Source organism: Pseudophryne corroboree, chromosome 3, assembly GCF_028390025.1.
Source record: "Pseudophryne corroboree isolate aPseCor3 chromosome 3, aPseCor3.hap2, whole genome shotgun sequence".
NCBI lineage: Eukaryota > Metazoa > Chordata > Amphibia > Anura > Myobatrachidae > Pseudophryne > Pseudophryne corroboree.
In genome coordinates this window covers 545,579,402-545,597,832 of record NC_086446.1, presented here as the reverse complement: position 1 = coordinate 545,597,832, position 18,431 = coordinate 545,579,402, and the positions used below count along the sequence as shown (strand labels likewise).

Below are 18,431 nucleotides of genomic sequence, written 5' to 3'. Positions count from 1 at the left end.
TAAGTTCTGTATCTGTAGGCATTCTATCGGCTCTGTATGAAAAGGTCATGGTTTGGTTATTCCATGACACTTCCCAATTTCCCGGCTTTCGGGGATTGGAAATGTTAAAACATACTAGGGATCTATCCACATGATATTGGTGGAGCTTCAAACTAGGAGGACTGGAGATATTAAACCTCCTGTCCACCGGTCTCCCACCACTTAGCTCAAGTACCTCCCCTATAGTTAACGGGAAGGGCACTAATCCTGATTTGCTATGGCCTTGAGGTACTTGAGAGCATACCCAACAATCTGTCTGATTTAACACTTTACCCACTAAGGAGTGATAGTCACTCAATGGATGCCGGTCCATGTGGATATTAAAACTGGATTGGCATTTCTTGATACACCCATCCTCAACTACACTGTCACAGAGCCTACAGATACAGTTCTCCTCAGCTAACAATCCTTCACAATTCCTTCTATTGTCAATGCTACCAGATCGTTTTCTGATACTCGCCTTTACTCGGTGATTATGTTGTTCTTGGAAATCTACGCCTCCATCTCTGTCATCAGAACCCATTCCAGAACCCCTCTCGACCTCCATGGTACTCTCGCCGGAACAGACTGCTCTGGTCAACATCATGGTCAACAGGAAAATCCGGATCACAGTCTCTTGGGGCAAGTCCATCTTATAGGAGGAAATGGAGAAGGATGAGAAGGGGGAAAGAAATAATTGAGGGAGATGGGATGGGAAGTGGAGAAAAACAATAAAAGGGAACAGGGGATCGACAACTGCCTCTGATCTTCTCAGGTGCCGTCTCAGTCCTCCTGAAACAGACACTCCAGTGATACAACTTCCTCTACCGTCTGTTCTTTATCACGGGACCTCTCTGGATCAGCAACCTTCTTACAATGGGACGAATGAACCCAAGTCTCTCTCTCGGCAACCTTCAATGCTGTCGTGCTAATCAATAAGACTTGGTATGGTCCCTCCCATCTGTTAATAAGGCAACCTTTTTGTTTCCCCTGCATGTGGCTCATGGCTCCGTCTCTGCGGTCCCTGATCCCAATTTCGTGTGTCATGTCGTTGTCTAGGGGGTTGATATGATATTTGTGTTTTTCACTCTACAGTCTCGTGCAAAATGTCCCTCTCTATGACAGAAATAACAGGTTACCACATTTGACTTACCCACAGGGTTTGGAGTTTTATACAAAGGTTGCCTTGTAGTCAGGGCCTGTATACTTACGGTCATTAATTTATCACTTTGTAACTCCCTGTGTTTGGTTATATTCCGATCGTGATCAAGGGCGGCCTCTCTTAAAGTAGCCACCGACAGACCTCGCCAACATGGTTGCGTGGTCTGTACCCTAGCCTTCAATACCTCCTTTAATCCATCCATTAACACAGATACTGCTACTTCTCTATGATTTACATTTGTCTTGATGTCTTCTATGCCTGTATACTTAGCCATTTCCTGTAATGCCCTGTGAAAATAGTCAGCAGCTGTTTCTGCCTCTTTTTGTTTTATGGAGAAAATCTTGTTCCATTTAACTACAGCTGGAAAATACTCTTTTAACTGTAAATTTATTCTCTTTACATTGTCTTGGTTGTACACATCCGTAAGGGGTACATCCTCATCTAATTTACAGTCAGCTAAAAATTGTGCTGAGTCGACATTGGAGGGTAAACATGCCCTCAGCAATATCTGCCAGTCTTTGTTATTGGGCTCTACCGTATTCCCTAGGTCTCTAATGTATTTCTGGCTAGCAACTAGATCTTTTCTAGGGTCAGGGAATTCAGACACTATTGCTCTTAATTCCATTCGGGAAAATGGACAGTGCATGGCAATGTTTCTGACAGGAGTGACTCCTGAAGTATCCGTTTTCCCATTTGGCACTGCTATTACCCTAACGGGATTAAGTCTACTTACATCATTCTGAATAGATTCTACAGCCTGTGGTGATATGGTTTCAGCATAGTGTATGGTGCCGTACTTACCCGTTGATACGACCTCACCTGTCCCTCCGCTAGGGGCTTTTGATACTAATCTCGGGGGTTGGGACGTGCCTACTGCTGTTTCTGATATGGTGGCTACTAGAGAGAGCGCCGATATTGTTGCCGATTCGTCCTCTTGATCACACTCCTGGGGAAAGTTTAAAACAGGGTACAACTTGCACGGGTTAATACTTGCATTACTCATCTTATTCGTATTATCCTTAACATTTATACAGTTACTAAGTGCCTGTTTATTACACATTAGTGCGTCATTCTCCGCAACCAACTTCTCTCCCGTTATGTAAGGTGGCGGTGGTGCCGTAGCTATCAGTTTCCTGATAGGGTTAGATCCCGCCGCCTGAGCCAATCCTCTCTGTATTTCACCCTCCTGTTGCCATAACTGTAAATAATCATAATGTTTGATCCGTCTCTTTGTTGATTTAATGAGACATATCCTTCTCCTTAGATTTAGTAACACATCTGGGCTAAAGCTGCCTACTCTTGGGAACTTCTCCCCGTCATGTACAGTCATTCTTTCCCATTCATCACATAAAACCTCTGTGTGTGAACCGTATTTTTCACACATTACATACCTTGCCGACCCGATTGGTCGGTTTACTGAATCAACCCGAACCGAGGTTGATCGCCCCTTACCTGAACAACTGGCCCCCATAACTTGCAGGTGTTGCTTTCACTACCTCTGACCTTCAATCAGGGTCTTCAGCGAACCCTTACAAAAACCAAGATGTTCAAGATAGGCCGACGGTGGCGGTTTACCGAGTACCCCACTCACTCGCCCACGCCGACCAATACGCCCACACACTGCCTTAGCGCTGGCGTACTCGACCCAGGGCCCCTGCGACCTGAACCGCTATTTACTGGAACATGCGAGGGTGATCCGAAGAGCACTTACTCTTTCCAGTAACTATTGGTTGCTGGATAGTTCCTGAGTGACCAGCGAACCTCCCTTAAAATAAAAAATTTACACAAATCACGTTAGAATGTACAAATAGCGTTTATGACCCCTAGCGTACGCAAATGGCACTGGGTCAGATTACTAACTAATGCACACAATTACGTGCGGTACAATCGTTCGGCACATAAGCAACTAATCTTATGGGCGGAGCGACCAGTGGAATCGAAAATTGCGGCTGCGAATTCCTTCAGCCAGAGCTTTAATGGCCTATATGGGTTCTGCACCAACCCCCTGGGTTGTGCTCCTTTCTCTATAGCAGACTTCTTAGTCTGCTGTACCTGGACCTCCTGGTCTGTTCCGGACCTCCTGGTCTGCTATACTCTAATGCTCAAATTTATGTTTAACAAGGGATGTCTCCCTAGCCACCATGCACGTCACTTACATGTATGTACCTCACGAGAACTCGACTTCTTGTGGTTCAACCCAAAAATTGTAAAAACATATATATATAAACACTCACTCACCACATGTACACTTTACTTTTGTTTCTATTTCTGCGCAGAAATTTCTTTCCTTTAGACCAGATGAGTCGTAAATTTAAAGAAGGATCTATTAGTTTAAATTTCGGACACTAAAATTGACTTGCGCTATTTATCGCGTTGCCACCTTTTCGCCTGTTAAAATAATAGTATAGTGTGGTTTGAGTTACGTGGGCGTACCCAGACGCTCCGTTGCGTAATATACGCTGCGTGCGTCGGCCTTTACGTTGCGTACACTAGTCTAACCCTTTTGTTAGAAACACGTGTATGCCAGCCAGATATGTCCACAGAAATACAATTAACACGTTTATCAATGTAGATGGTCTTCAATCATCTACCGAGCACCACCCAGGTCTTTCCTTGTATTTTAGGCAAAGCTGTGTGCGTGCTTTACAAATTACCCCTTAAATGTATTACTTTTACTCTTTAACTACTAATAGCAACAAATCTTTCTTAGCACGTTATCAATTGTGAAATGGCAAACAGGAGAGTGATATGTGAAAATACACGAATGAAAAGAAATGCAGATATATGCGTGCGTGCGTACGCAAGACAGAAATAAACAGTTTTTAAAAGACACTAGCGTATTGTTCTTACCTCCGGTTCCGGATTCCTTCAGCACCCTTTACTAAGCGAAGCAGACGCTTATCCGGTCAGCACGACGAGGAATATGACCTCCCGCCCTTTGCTGATGGATAATGTCTGCTGAAATTACCTAGTGCAGATATGTGAAGGACGGACGAGCCGCCAATTGATAAAGCCTAATATTTATCTTACTTAAAACCCTCTAAAAGGTGAAAGAACACAGTACGCTATTGGCGTATGGTATACCGTAAGGGTACGCACGTTGCGTAACAATCGCTTAGCCGTAGTCGAGACGCTCGGGCGTCACGTTCGCTCACGGCCAAGAGATCACAGGCAGGCACGCTATAGGCTGCCGACTAACATAATGATATGCTACTAGCGTAGCGGACGCTTGGGACCACGAGGAGATCACAAGCGGCGCTGATGCTCTCAATGTTAAACCTTTATAACTATACCGTAAACAATGTATTTATGCAATAAACCTTGGTGCAGTGATAGGGTGTAAATGTAACACAGTGTAACCTTATTAACTTGGAAGCTGTACGAGCGTCTCCGACGCTCTGAGAATACTTAGAAATATAATAAATACACAGATACCGGTATTAGGTTCTAACACCTTATATGAACGTTCTATTTGCAAAAGAATAATACAATACAAGTCATACACTACCAAAATAACATTGACTACCTAACCAGAAAACTACACATGAGATACAAATAACAGTACAATAATACTTAAGAGAGAGAGAGAGAAAGAGAAGAGAGAGAGAGAGAGAGAGAGAGAGAGAGAGAGATATGGCTCACAATAACAATAAAGGCAATATGGTTGCGGAGAAACTTACGCTCAAGGGAAACAATCGCATGCGCCTCTGGATATCCAGCTCCCGATTATCAGTGGTGAGAACCGTTGAAGAGAATAGAGAGCTGGCCCAGAGTGGCTTGTCCTTTTATACCCTACACATAATACAGTACAATGGTCCCTATATTCTTATTGTTCATTGGACACAGCAATTCGTCTTCGCATTATAACAAAAGGTCATAGGTTGATTCATACAGGTGGGCTGTGACTATTTCCAACTGCTCAGGTGGGTGGGAAACTAGGTTTCCCGCCGCATGGATAATAAAGTGCAAATAATAGTAAATGTCCATAAACTTCTTATGTCCATAACTATACGCACGAGCGATTAATCTGCTTCAAACCAACACCGGAATATTGCTAATTAAATACTCTTCCGATGGATACTAAACACCACTGTATAACCCCTGTCTGACCCTTCGTATCAAACAAAGAGGGATCTCTTTGTCTATGAACATGCTACATTAACTAAACTTTCAGATTCTATCAAAGGGACCATAATCTACAAAATACATTATATAGTTAAAATATGTTACGAACGAGTCGCCCGCTAGACGCACATAAACTTTACCGTAAATGCGCACACCGTGCGCCTGCGGGTGCACGCAATAGCGAGTATGCGCACGCACGGGAGAGCTCATGCACTCGCAGCGGGGACACGCATGAGGTGCAAATATGGCAATGTGTAGCGTGATATTTTTCTGACTTTGACACCTTTGGTTTAGTGATAATACAGTATACACTGTCTTGTGGTTTCTTTTCACAGAATTAATGTTCAGTGTAATAATATCTACCCTTCAGTGGAGTATCCTATTCCCGCTGGAAGCCCCCTCATCTCCCCTCTTATTCAGTGGGATCACAGCCAAACCTGGGATGTCCCCAAACCTGAAGATTTCCCTGCTGGTTCAGGGGGATCATCATCCGCCACTGTCTATAACATAGGTAAAGTAAATAGACTTATTGGTTGCACACAGCAGCCTGTAAACTCAGCATATTTTGTGTACAAATAGCATTGTGTATCTCTTTATTAATTGTGTTTGGTTTTCTTGCTGTTTTGCTTTTTTATTTTTCCTGGTCTTAGGTTCTCATCATAGTTTATTTTGCTTTTTTGTCAGATATGAGCCCTGATTCTCCTGATATTTTTATGAATGGACATTGCATCGATGGTCGGGTTCTGTACCCAGCTACAGGATATTTGGTTTTGGCATGGAGAACGCTAGCAAGATCCATGGGTGTTGTTATGGAACAGACACCTGTCATTTTTGAAGAGGTTACAATCCACAGAGCAACAATTCTCCCAAAAACAGGTGATTGATACAGCTAGGGAAAAAGCCAGACGTTTCACAACTAGAGGATACCAGATTACTACAGCAGCTGTCAATATTCTAAATAAATTCTGCTGCTCCTGGAAAAAGATTATTACTATCTTGAATACAAATATAAACCAAAAGCATAAAGAGGACACCACTGTAGAGTTGTGTCCAGTTTTCCAATAAATCACTATGTATTGGTGTAGCACACATATGGGCATATGTGATAAGATCTGAGTTTGCTGGAGGTGCTGGACGTTTTTTAAAGTGGCAATCATTTACAAAGCCTGGGTTTGCCTTGTAAATAATTGCCACTTTAGAAAATGTCTGAGATTGAATGGCATCCCGCACCAAAAGCAAACTCGGACCCTATTGCATTTGCCCCAGAAAAAGAATTTTGATATACAGTGTCATACCTTCAAAATTAAAAAAAAAAATTGTGGTTATGTTATTAATACTGTATTAAATGCTATTCCATTTATATTGTTAAGTTATGACCATTTCATATTGCTAAATTCATACATTTTTGGTGCGTTACTGATGGAATGAGCATACACAAAAGAACATAAAATTTTAATACAGATAAATCTGCAACATGAAAACCATAGTGTAAAACTGACCAGTACTCCATTAGATGACAAATAGTAAATGAGTAGAACGAAATTCTTTAGGTAACACCCTGAACAGTAATATCATAATCTGCTTCTCTATTAAATAAATCCTTATGTTGAAAATATAGAGACAAACGGTCCCTCCTAAAGGAAATTACTGTCCCACAAAATGACGCTGTGTCAGAAGCCAATACGTAGTACATTTGACGTCATTTATCTTTTTAAACATAGTAGTTTTAAACGTTACAGATCTATTTGTATTAATCTTTTATTTTCTTTGTGCACATTAAAATCATTTGTATGTGTCATACAGTGATAGTGTCATAGTGATTTATGAGAGAATTGAACACATAATTTAACAATCTTTATGCTTTTGGCTAGTTGGTGTAATTTAGATAAAGCTGCAGTAGTACCTCACCTAAATACTACAGTAACCACCGGTGAATTGACTGCTGCTGTACCCATCTATCTCTGCACTCCTAAATATCATATCTGTCTCTATAGACAGTATATAATATATAATGTAGTCTTACATTTTATTGGTGTGTTATACCATGTAGTTACACTGCCTTTATACTTCTTGTCATTAAGAATCAACTACTGCAAATGGGCCAGTCATGTCATAGATTTGCAGTGATCAATATGAGGAAAAAATGCTTTCATTTAGAACATGATAAATTATCCCTGCTTTTACACTGTTACTAAACCAACCTAGAGCAATAATATCTTTGTTTCTCTGCAGGAATTGTCCAGCTGGAGGTCCGACTCACGCCAGCGTCAAAGCGGTTTGAGGTCTCTGAAAACGGAAATCTGTCCGCTAGTGGTGGGTTGAAATGACATGTGTATAACATTATTGCTTTGCGTTTGCTAGGTTTTAAAGTTGGCAAACACTGGTAAAACATAATATTTTTGTTTCTAGGTAAGATTTCTATCATGGAGGAAAATAGCTTGAATGATTTCCGAAATCAGCAAAATCAGCTGTCAGATTCAGTGACCAAGAGCAATGAAACGGAAGATTTCTTATTGTCAGACAAAGACGTCTACAAAGAACTGCGGCTGCGGGGGTATGACTACGGACCAACTTTCCAAGGAATTATAGAGTCCAACAGCAGAGGTTGGTTATGGCCAGTGCTTTGTTTAGTGTTGCACACAGTAGGCCTGTATTTATGGGTGGCTGAGGGGCGGGACTTCCCCTGTGCAGTGCGCGTGTCAGGTATTTTCTCATTTCATCACCACAGTAAGAGGAACTCCCAGAGTTCCATAAGTTACATTGAGGTAGTAAATTGTGCAGTAGAACCACTAGCTCCTGCTCTGTGACAGGACCAGTCAGACTACAGAATGGAAAGAGTTTTGGCTAGTGCACGGGGCAGGCTTGCATGTTCTAATTATGTAACTGTGGTTATTCAGGTTGTTTGTGGAGAATTAGGGGTGCAGAGAGTATATTAAATGTTATATTTATAAAGATATGAGTTGTCTTCAATAATAACTGTGAATGACATAATAGAACACTGTGTGTAACCTGTCCGGTATGAGCAGTAAACAAGCACACAAATCAAGTGTCTGCAAGGGTCTTATTATTAATCACAAGAAGAATGATTTGAATAGTTTTTGGCTTCAAGTGGTAGTCACAGTTTGTCCTTTAATCTCCATTATCTCTTGTATCGCTAGGATTCCAGATGTCTTTATCCCCCTACAGATTGCCTATGGCCTACATCACATTAAGCAACATTCCCTGCAGTGACCTTCAGTGCACTTATAGAGTAACTGATGTCTGCACACGGATGCCAAAGGGATAGGGTGGGGTTGGACTCGTCAGGAAGGTGCAACTGTGACCCCCAAGATGGCACGGCCATGCCCCACTGATCAATCTGGGGCATAGTTTCTTGAAGGGAGAGCTGATGGGGCAAACCACTACTCACCACGCCTCTGCCAGTGTCGGGCACTGGCATCACTGGCAGGGGAGTGCCAGTGTGGGGCCCCTCCGAGCTAATGGCATCAGAAGCGGGATAATTCCAAAGTAGAGATGGTCTATGGTCATGAACTTCTAACTTGTACATGGTCTATGTAGGTGCAAATGCAATTAATTACAATTAAGACACATCCATATAATAAATCTCTAAAACGGTGTCCTTAATTTGCGTCATCCTGCCCTTATTGTACAGTACTTATGACGCCCCTGATCTGCCATTCCATATGCAGTGGGCCACAAGATACATGTAGTTCCAAGTGATTCACATGCACAGTGTGTAAATTCTGTGCCTGTATGTATCATTACGCTGCACAAATGTGTTTAACTTAAAAACAAGCCCATTGTGTAATTCATTCTTCCTGTTCCTAAGTAACTAATCACTGCTTGATATTATCCAGGGGACAAGGGAAAACTGCTGTGGACTGGCAACTGGGTGACATTCCTGGACAATATGCTGCAAATGTTGGTTTTAGGGATAAAAGGCCGTAGCCTTCGTTTACCAACAAGGATCCTCTCTGTCTACATTGACCCTGCAATACAAGAAGAAGGAGCATGTGTGTCTCCAGATAACAGACAAGGTACATTTCTGAAATGTGTATTTTCATTCTCCTCAGCATATACATCTCATACCCATTACCTACATGACATATGTGTGATCTTTTGAAGAGGCCTCTGTGAGTGTACAACATCATGGGGCTTGTTCTGAGTCTCACGAATAGTGTCTGTAGTTGTGGGGAGTCGCCGAGCCTGTTTTACTATTTTATGCTAATACAAGTATCTGTTCAACTAATGCATTGATTCGTGTGTGTGCAAACAGAAAACCATGTCTCCCATTGATTTTACACCAGCCATCACAGCTGTCTTTATTAGTGTCTGCACTTGCACCAGCCCCATGCTAACTGTAAGAGATCTGTCAGAACAGTCTTAGCTTCCCCATGTGCACGACTCAGAATTGCATGTAGATTTTGAAACATGCCCACAATACTCCCACAAGACTGGCTGGTTACATGCAATCGCTTTGCCACTGCCTAGTTCACACCCCAAAATGCCTTATTTCATGGAGAGATACATAGACTTTCTAGTGAAGGCATTATATGCATAACAGCACAGCATTTAGAACACACATTGCTCTGCCTTTTTGCTCTGTATGACTGGCACAGTGGCAACAGAGACTCTAGAACCCTGCGGGATGTGGACTTGAAATTGAAGTGAAGGGGAAGATCCTATTTAGTAAGAAGATATACTAATTTCCCTACCAATATCCTGTCAGTGTCTGTTCATAGAGACATCAGTCCAAACTTGAAATCAAAAGCAGAGAGTTTTCTCATTCATTGTGAATGAATCCTCTGCCTATGAATGAAGCCGTCTGCTGGTTTGGCTACAGTTGTGTCAGAAAAAACTTCTACTGATATGACTACTGTGTTTGACTGACTGATGCAATCACAATGCAGTCACTATTCTGGCAGTCAGACAGCAGATCAGAGCATTACTAAGGCTGGGTACACACATTTGCCAATGTCACATTAGATGTGACATTGCGCAAGATCCCCCCCCCCCGCAAACGATATCGTTCGTACACACTGAACAGTATCATTTGCTTCTTGTTAGTGACTGCATGCACCCACATCTAGGTGCATGCCGTCTTGTACACTATCTGTGAAAACTAAAGATATTATACATCGTTAACGACCCGCAGCAGCGCGCATCGTTAACGATATAGGGAATACACACTGTATGATGTGACCGATATATCGTCCGATCCGCAGGATCGGGCGATATATCGCATACACATCGGCAAGTGTGTACGGAGCCTAAGACAACCATTGGATTCAGCTGGCCCCACACAGACTGACCAAGCCCTGATAGGTGGCTCTAGGTGGAACAGTAATACACTAACTTGGGTGATATCCTTGTGGTATGCAGACCACATCTTCTGAAGAACATATGCAAATAACTGAATATATAAAAGTACTAGTATAAAGTGAATCTAATCATAAAGGGCCACAAGCAACAGGACATCTATGAAATGTAGTTATAGAATATCAGGCTTTGCCATTCCCCTTTATACACTGTATTTACTACATCCAATATGTATTTTGTTATCATTTCAGCTATTCCTGTTGCTGTTAACACCTGTTTAGAGAAAATAGTGTCTGGAGGAGTTCAGATATCTGGGCTCCATGCCACCACAGCACCCCGGCGGCAGCAGCAGCAAACGCCACCTACCCTAGAGAGCTTCATATTCACCCCTTACTTTGAAGACAAATGTCTACGAGACAACCATGACCTACAGTCTCTTCTAGAGCAATGCACAGGTACTATTGTATACTACAATTACCATATATACTGTACGTCCAGAATAGACTGTTGCCTTTGCTACGTCAGGTCTGCCTTATTTGTTGTAGTCTATGGGGGTTATTCAGATGAGGTTGGAGGTGCTTCGTCCTGCACCGCAAAGTACCGATTATGCACATGATCCATTCTGCATGTAGTCGAACGGGCCCTGTAATGGGAAGGGGGTGTTTGAAAATGGAGGCATGTTGCCGCTGTAGCAGGGGAGAGACAAGGCCAGTATCTCCAGCAGTGGACAAAGATTGTCTGGCTTCTTGGTAGCTCCTGCGGTGCCCAGCTTGCGCAAACCCATGGGTCACGCAGCCGGCAGAATGTGTCGGAGATGATCCGAAACTGCGTTCTAGGACACAGCTCGGATCAGTAATGCATGTAGGAGGCATGACACCCCCTCTGCATTACCATATTAGTCCTATTGCTGCTGCTTTTATGTAAGCCACAGCGATAGCAAGTCCAACCACAGCTGAATAAGGCCCTATGTCCCAAAGCTCTACTGGCAAAATACTCGGTTTACAACTGTATGTATGTTTCGGTCTAGAACCTTGTGCATTCTAATAAAAACTTCACAGCATAATCGTGTAGACAGATGCATGCAGGCTGTGCATTCTAATTACAGTATTAGTATGGTAATAGAGATAAACAGTTTTTATTTAATATTCTCTAGTTGATGAAAACATGATAATTATATAACATACATTGTTATTTATGTATATGGGTCTTGTGTCTGAAATCAATAGGATTCGTAATAATGACTGCCTGTTAATCCTTATTGTGGTTAGGAAAGGGAGAGGAGATTTGTGAGGCTGAACTGCTATGTTTCCATCCTTAATATGGGGTCAGTCCTCTTACTTGCGAGATGGCCAAGTTGTCATTGCAGCTACACGGAAACGCCGGCAATGGCACAGCAACTCGCACCCCTTGCAAGCCCGATCTCTCCCCAGACTCACTTATTTTTGTATGCAGACCTATTGGGCTGTGAACAAATATCAGCGGATCTGGAGATACCCTGAGTGCGCTAAGTGGCTGCACTTACTGTGACCATAAACCAACTCACGGGTAATAGGATTAATCCCAGTTGTAACACTAGTTTAGTTTAGAAACAATTTTTCTGAATCTTTATTTCTCTAACGTCCTAGTGGATGCTGGGGACTCCGTAAGGACCATGGGGAATAGACGGGCTCCGCAGGAGACTGGGCACTCTAAAGAAAGATTTAGTACTACCTGGTGTGCACTGGCTCCTCCCTCTATGCCCCTTCTCCAGACCCCAGTTAGAATCTGTGCCCGGCCAGAGCTGGGTGCTTTTAGTGAGCTCTCCTGAGCTTGCTAAAAAGAAAGTATTTTAGTTAGGTTTTTTTTTATTTTCAGAGAGCTTCTGCTGGCAACAGACTCTCTGCTACGTGGTACTGAGGGGAGAGAAGCAAACCTACTAACTGCGGCTAGGTTGCGCTTCTTAGGCTACTGGACACCATTAGCTCCAGAGGGATCGAACACAGGACCTGACCTTGTCGTCCGTTCCCGGAGCCGCGCCGCCGTCCCCCTCGTAGAGCCAGAAGTCAGAAGCCGGCAGAAGCAAGAAGACATCGAAATCGGCGACAGAAGACTCCTGTCTTCACATGAGGTAGTGCACAGCACTGCAGCTGTGCGCCATTACGCCCACACTACCGACACACTCCGGTCACTGTAGGGTGCAGGGCGCAGGGGGGGGCGCCCTGGGCAGCAATTAGGATACCTCTTGGCAAAAAGACACATATATACAGCTGGGCACTGTATATATGTACGAGCCCCCGCTATTTTATTACACAGACCCGGGACTGAAGCCCACCGCTGAAGGGGCGGGGCCTTCTTCCTCAGTACTAACCAGCGCCATTTTCTCTTCACAGCTCCGCTGAGAAGAAGCTCCCCAGGCTCTCCCCTGCAGTATCAAGGTAGAAAAAGGGTAAAAAGAGAGGGGGGGGCACATAAATTTAGGCGCAAAATTATCATAAACAGCAGCTACTGGGTAAACACTAAGTTACTGTGTAATCCCTGGGTTATATAGCGCTGGGGTGTGTGCTGGCATACTCTCTCTCTGTCTCCCCAAAAGGCCTTGTGGGGTCCTGTCCTCAATTAGAGCATTCCCTGTGTGTGTGTGCAGTGTGTCGGTACGTTTGTGTCGACATGTTTGACGAGGACGGTTACGTGGAGGCAGAACAAGTGCAAGTGACTGTGGTGTCGCCGCCGACGGCGCCGACACCTGATTGGATGGATATGTGGAAGGTGTTAAATGATAATGTAAGCTCCTTGCATAAAAGGTTGGATAATCAGTCAGGGTCTCAACCCGTGTCTGATTCTGCAGCTCAGAGGCCGTCAGGGTCTCAAAAGCGCCCACTATCCCAGTTAGTTGACACAGATGTCGACACGGATTCTGACTCCAGTGTCGATGACGATGAGGCAAAGTTGCAGCCTAAAATGACTAAAGCCATCCGATACATGATTATAGCAATGAAGGATGCATTGCACATATCGGAGGAAAACCCTGTCCCTGACAAAAGGGTATATATGTATGGGGAGAAAAAGCAAGAGGTGACTTTTCCCCCTTTACATGAGTTAAATGAATTATGTGAAAGAGCATGGGATTCCCCCGATAAGAAAGTGCTGATTTCCAAAAGGTTACTTATGGCGTACCCTTTCCCGCCAACGGACAGGATGCGCTGGGAATCCTCCCCTAGGGTAGATAAAGCTCTGACACGCTTATCTAAAAAGGTGGCCCTGCCGTCACAGGATACGGCCGCCCTAAAGGATCCTGCAGATAGGAAGCAGGAAAGTATCCTGAAGTCTGTTTATGCACACTCAGGTACTATACTGAGGCCGGCTATTGCGTCGGCCTGGATGTGTAGTGCTGTAGCAGCATGGACAGATAATCTGTCTGAGGAAATGGATATCTTAGACAAGGATACCATTTTACTGACCCTGGGGCATATAAAGTGATGCCGACTCCAAAAAGCACATGGAGGTGTTACCTTACAAGGGTGAGGAATTGTTTGGGGACTGTCTCTCGGACCTAGTTTCCACAGCTACGGCTGGGAAGTCAAACTTTTTGCCATATATTCCCTCACAGCCTAAGAAAGCACCGTATTACCAAATGCAGTCCTTTCGATCACAGAGAAGCAAGAAGGTCAGAGGTGCTTCCTTTCTGGCCAGAGGCAGGGGTAGAGAAAAGAAGCTGCACAACACAGCTAATTCCCAGGAACAGAAGTCCTCCCCGGCTTCCACTAAATCCACCGCATGACGCTGGGGCTCCACAGGAGCCAGGAGCGGTGGGGGCGCGTCTCCGAAATTTCAGCCACCAGTGGGTTCGCTCACAGGTGGATCCCTGGGCTATACAGATTGTGTCTCAGGGATACAAGCTGGAATTTGAAGTGATGCCCCCTCACCGTTACCTCAAATCGGCCCTGCCAGCTTCCCCCATAGAAAGGGAAGTAGTGTTAGCGGCAATTCACAAGTTATATCTCCAGCAGGTGGTGGTAAAGGTTCCCCTCCTTCAACAAGGAAGAGGATACTATTCCACAATGTTTGTGGTACCGAAACCGGACGGTTCGGTCAGATCCATATTGAATTTGAAATCCCTGAACATTTATCTGAAAAGATTCAAGTTCAAAATGGAATCGCTCAGAGCGGTCATTGCAAGCCTGGAAGAGGGGGATTTTATGGTGTCTCTGGACATCAAGGATGCGTACTTGCATGTCCCCATTTATCCACCTCATCAGGAGTACCTCAGGTTTGTGGTACAGGACTGTCATTACCAAGTCCAGACGTTGCCGTTTGGCCTGTCCACGGCACCGAGAATATTTACCAAGGTGATGGCGGAAATGATGGTGCTCCTTCGGAAGCAAGGGGTTACGATTATCCCATACTTGGACGATCTCCTCATAAAGGCGAGGTCCAGGGAGCGGTTACTGATCAGCGTAGCACTCTCTCAGGAAGTGTTGCAACAGCACGGCTGGATTCTGAATATTCCAAAGTCGCAGCTGATTCCTAAGACGCGTCTGCCCTTCCTGGGCATGATTCTGGACACAAACCAGAAAAGGGTGTCTCTCCCGGAGGAGAAGGCTCAGGAGCTCGTGACTCTGGTCAGAGGCCTCCTAAAACCAAAACAGGTATCGGTGCATCACTGCACGCGTGTCCTGGGAAAGATGGTGGCGTCATACGAAGCCATTCCCTTCGGCAGGTTCCATGCGAGGATCTTTCAGTGGGATCTGTTGGACAAGTGGTCCGGATCGCATCTTCAGATGCATCGGCTGATCACCCTGTCCCCCAGGGCCAGGGTATCTCTTCTGTGTGGCTGCAAAGTGCTCACCTCCTCGAGGGCCGCAGGTTCGGCATACAGGACTGGGTCCTGGTGACCACGGATGCAAGCCTCCGAGGATGGGGGGCAGTCACTCAAGGCAGAAACTTCCAGGGGCTGTGGTCAAGTCAGGAGACTTGTCTGCACATCAATATCCTGGAACTAAGGGCCGTATACAACGCCCTGAGTCAAGCGGAGCCTCTGCTTCGAAACCAACCAGTGCTGATTCAGTCAGACAACATCACGGCAGTGGCCCATGTAAACCACCAGGGCGGCACAAGAAGCAGGGTGGCAATGGCAGAAGCCATCAGGATTCTTCGGTGGGCGGAGAATCACGTACTAGCACTGTCAGCAGTGTTCATTCCGGGAGTGGACAACTGGGAAGCAGACTTCCTCAGCAGGCACGACCTCCACCCGGGAGAGTGGGGACTTCATCAAGAAGTCTTCACGCAGATTGCAAATCGATGGGAACTGCCACAGGTGGACATGATGGCGTCCTGTCTCAACAAAAAGCTAAAAAGATATTGCGCCAGGTCAAGGGACCCTCAGGCGATAGCTGTGGACGCACTAGTAACACCGTGGGTGTTCCAGTCGGTCTATGTGTTTCCTCCTCTTCCTCTCATACCAAAGGTGCTGAGAATTGTAAGAAAAAGAGGAGTGAGAACAATACTCATTGTTCCGGATTGGCCAAGAGGGACTTGGTACCCGGAATTGCAAGAAATGCTCACAGAGGACCCGTGGCCTCTGCCTCTCAGACAGGACCTGTTACAACAAGGGCCCTGTCTGTTCCAAGACTTACCGCGGCTGCGTTTGACGGCATGGCGGTTGAACGCCGGATCCTAGCGGAAAAAGGCATTCCGGATGAAATTATTCCTACGCTGATAAAGGCTAGGAAGGATGTGACAGCAAAGCATTATCACCGTATATGGCGAAAATATGTTGCTTGAGGTGAGGCCAGGAAGGCCCCTACAGAGGAATTCCAGCTGGGTCGATTCCTGCACTTCCTACAGTCAGGAGTGACTATGGGCCTGAAATTAGGGTCCATAAAGGTCCAGATTTCGGCCCTATCCATTTTCTTCCAAAAAGAACTGGCTTCACTGCCTGAGGTTCAGACGTTTGTTAAGGGAGTGCTGCATATTCAGCCCCCTTTTGTGCCACCAGTGGCACCTTGGGATCTTAACGTGGTGTTGAGTTTCCTGAAATCTCACTGGTGTGAGCCACTTAAGACCGTGGAGCTAAAGTATCTCACGTGGAAAGTGGTCATGCTGTTGGCCTTAGCTTCGGCTAGGCGTGTGTCAGAATTGGCGGCTTTGTCATGTAAAAGCCGCTATCTGGTTTTCCATATGGATAGGGCAGAATTGCGGACCCGTCCGCAATTTCTGCCAAAGGTGGTGTCATCCTTTCATTTGAACCAACCTATTGTGGTGCCTGCGGCTACTGGTGACTTGGAGGATTCCAAGTTGCTTGACGTAGTCCGGGCTTTGAAGATTTATGTAACCAGAACGGCTGGAGTCAGGAAGACTGACTCGCTGTTTGTCCTGTATGCATCCAACAAGCTGGGTGCTCCTGCTTCAAAGCAAACTATTGCTCGCTGGATCTGTGGCACGATTCAGCAGGCTCATTCTGCGGCTGGGTTGCCGCATCTAAAATCAGTGAAGGCCCATTCCACGAGAAAGGTGGGCTCTTCTTGGGCGGCTGCCCGAGGGGTCTCGGCATTACAGCTTTGCCGAGCTGCTACTTGGTCGGGTTCAAACACATTTGCAAAGTTCTACAAGTTTGATACCCTGGCTGAGGAGGACCTTGAGTTTGCCCATTCGGTGCTGCAGAGTCATCCGCACTCTCCCGCCCGTTTGGGAGCTTTGGTATAATCCCCATGGTCCTTACGGAGTCCCCAGCATCCACTAGTACGTTAGAGAAAATAAGATTTTACTCACCGGTAAATCTATTTCTCGTAGTCCGTAGTGGATGCTGGGTGCCCGTCCCAAGTGCGGACTTTCTGCAATACGTGTATATAGTTATTGCTTACTAAAGGGTTATGTTATGTGGCATCAGTTGAGTGATGCTTGTTTGTTGTTCATACTGTTAACTGGGTAAGTTTATCACAAGTTATACGGTGTGATTGGTGTGGCTGGTATGAGTCTTACCCTGGATTCCAAAATCCTTTTCTTGTAATGTCAGCTCTTCCGGGCACAGTTTCCTTAACTGAGGTCTGGAGGAGGGGCATAGAGGGAGGAGCCAGTGCACACCAGGTAGTACTAAATCTTTCTTTAGAGTGCCCAGTCTCCTGCGGAGCCCGTCTATTCCCCATGGTCCTTACGGAGTCCCCAGCATCCACTACGGACTACGAGAAATAGATTTACCGGTGAGTAAAATCTTATTTTTTCCACCAGGCAGCAGAAAATGTAGCAATAATTATAATTCCTAAATCATCTTGTTATTCATTTGAGGATAGGGAAGAATATGACATGTTTATAATTGAACAGAAATTTAATTTAGTTCTCTTCAAATGTTGTATGTAATAATTCCTAGATACTCTACACAAGGGGACAAAGTACACTATAAGTGTTTAAATAAACAACAAAAATCTGCAAAAATGCACAGTACATGACAAGTGTATTCTTGTACTACAATAATAAACTTCCATTGTGTTGTTTTGCAGATAAGATTTATGAATTAGAGTCAAAAGTAGCACAGCATGGATTAAAAATCGGTATTCCAAGCACCAAGACTGCCAGAAGAACCAGAAAGGACAATAGGATTAGTAATTCCGCAGACCACGGCCTTCTAAATGTCCTCACAGAGATCTGCAACCTTGAGCTAAACGGCAACCTGCACTCTGAACTGGAAGAAACTCTGATGCAGAAGGACAATCAGCTCCGAGATGACCCTCTTCTGAATGGGTTGCTCTATTCTCCGAATCTTAAAACATGTCTAGATACAGTCTTGGAGAACAGCAATGCAAAAAAAATGAAGATTATTGAAGTGAGCTTCTTA

General features: G+C 44.8%; 1 protein-coding gene across 1 annotated transcript in view; it reads left to right on the top strand.

Moving 5' to 3' along the window:
- The window catches only part of FASN (fatty acid synthase), a 162,333-nt gene that overhangs the window by 91,444 nt on the left and 52,458 nt on the right, over positions 1-18,431 (top strand). The window contains exons 16-22 of the mRNA XM_063961239.1: positions 5,641-5,816; positions 5,990-6,181; positions 7,538-7,618; positions 7,715-7,909; positions 9,163-9,342; positions 10,876-11,079; positions 18,097-18,419. Of these exons, the coding sequence (XP_063817309.1) occupies positions 5,641-5,816; positions 5,990-6,181; positions 7,538-7,618; positions 7,715-7,909; positions 9,163-9,342; positions 10,876-11,079; positions 18,097-18,419 (1,351 nt within the window). The remainder of the gene's footprint in view (positions 1-5,640; positions 5,817-5,989; positions 6,182-7,537; positions 7,619-7,714; positions 7,910-9,162; positions 9,343-10,875; positions 11,080-18,096; positions 18,420-18,431) is intronic.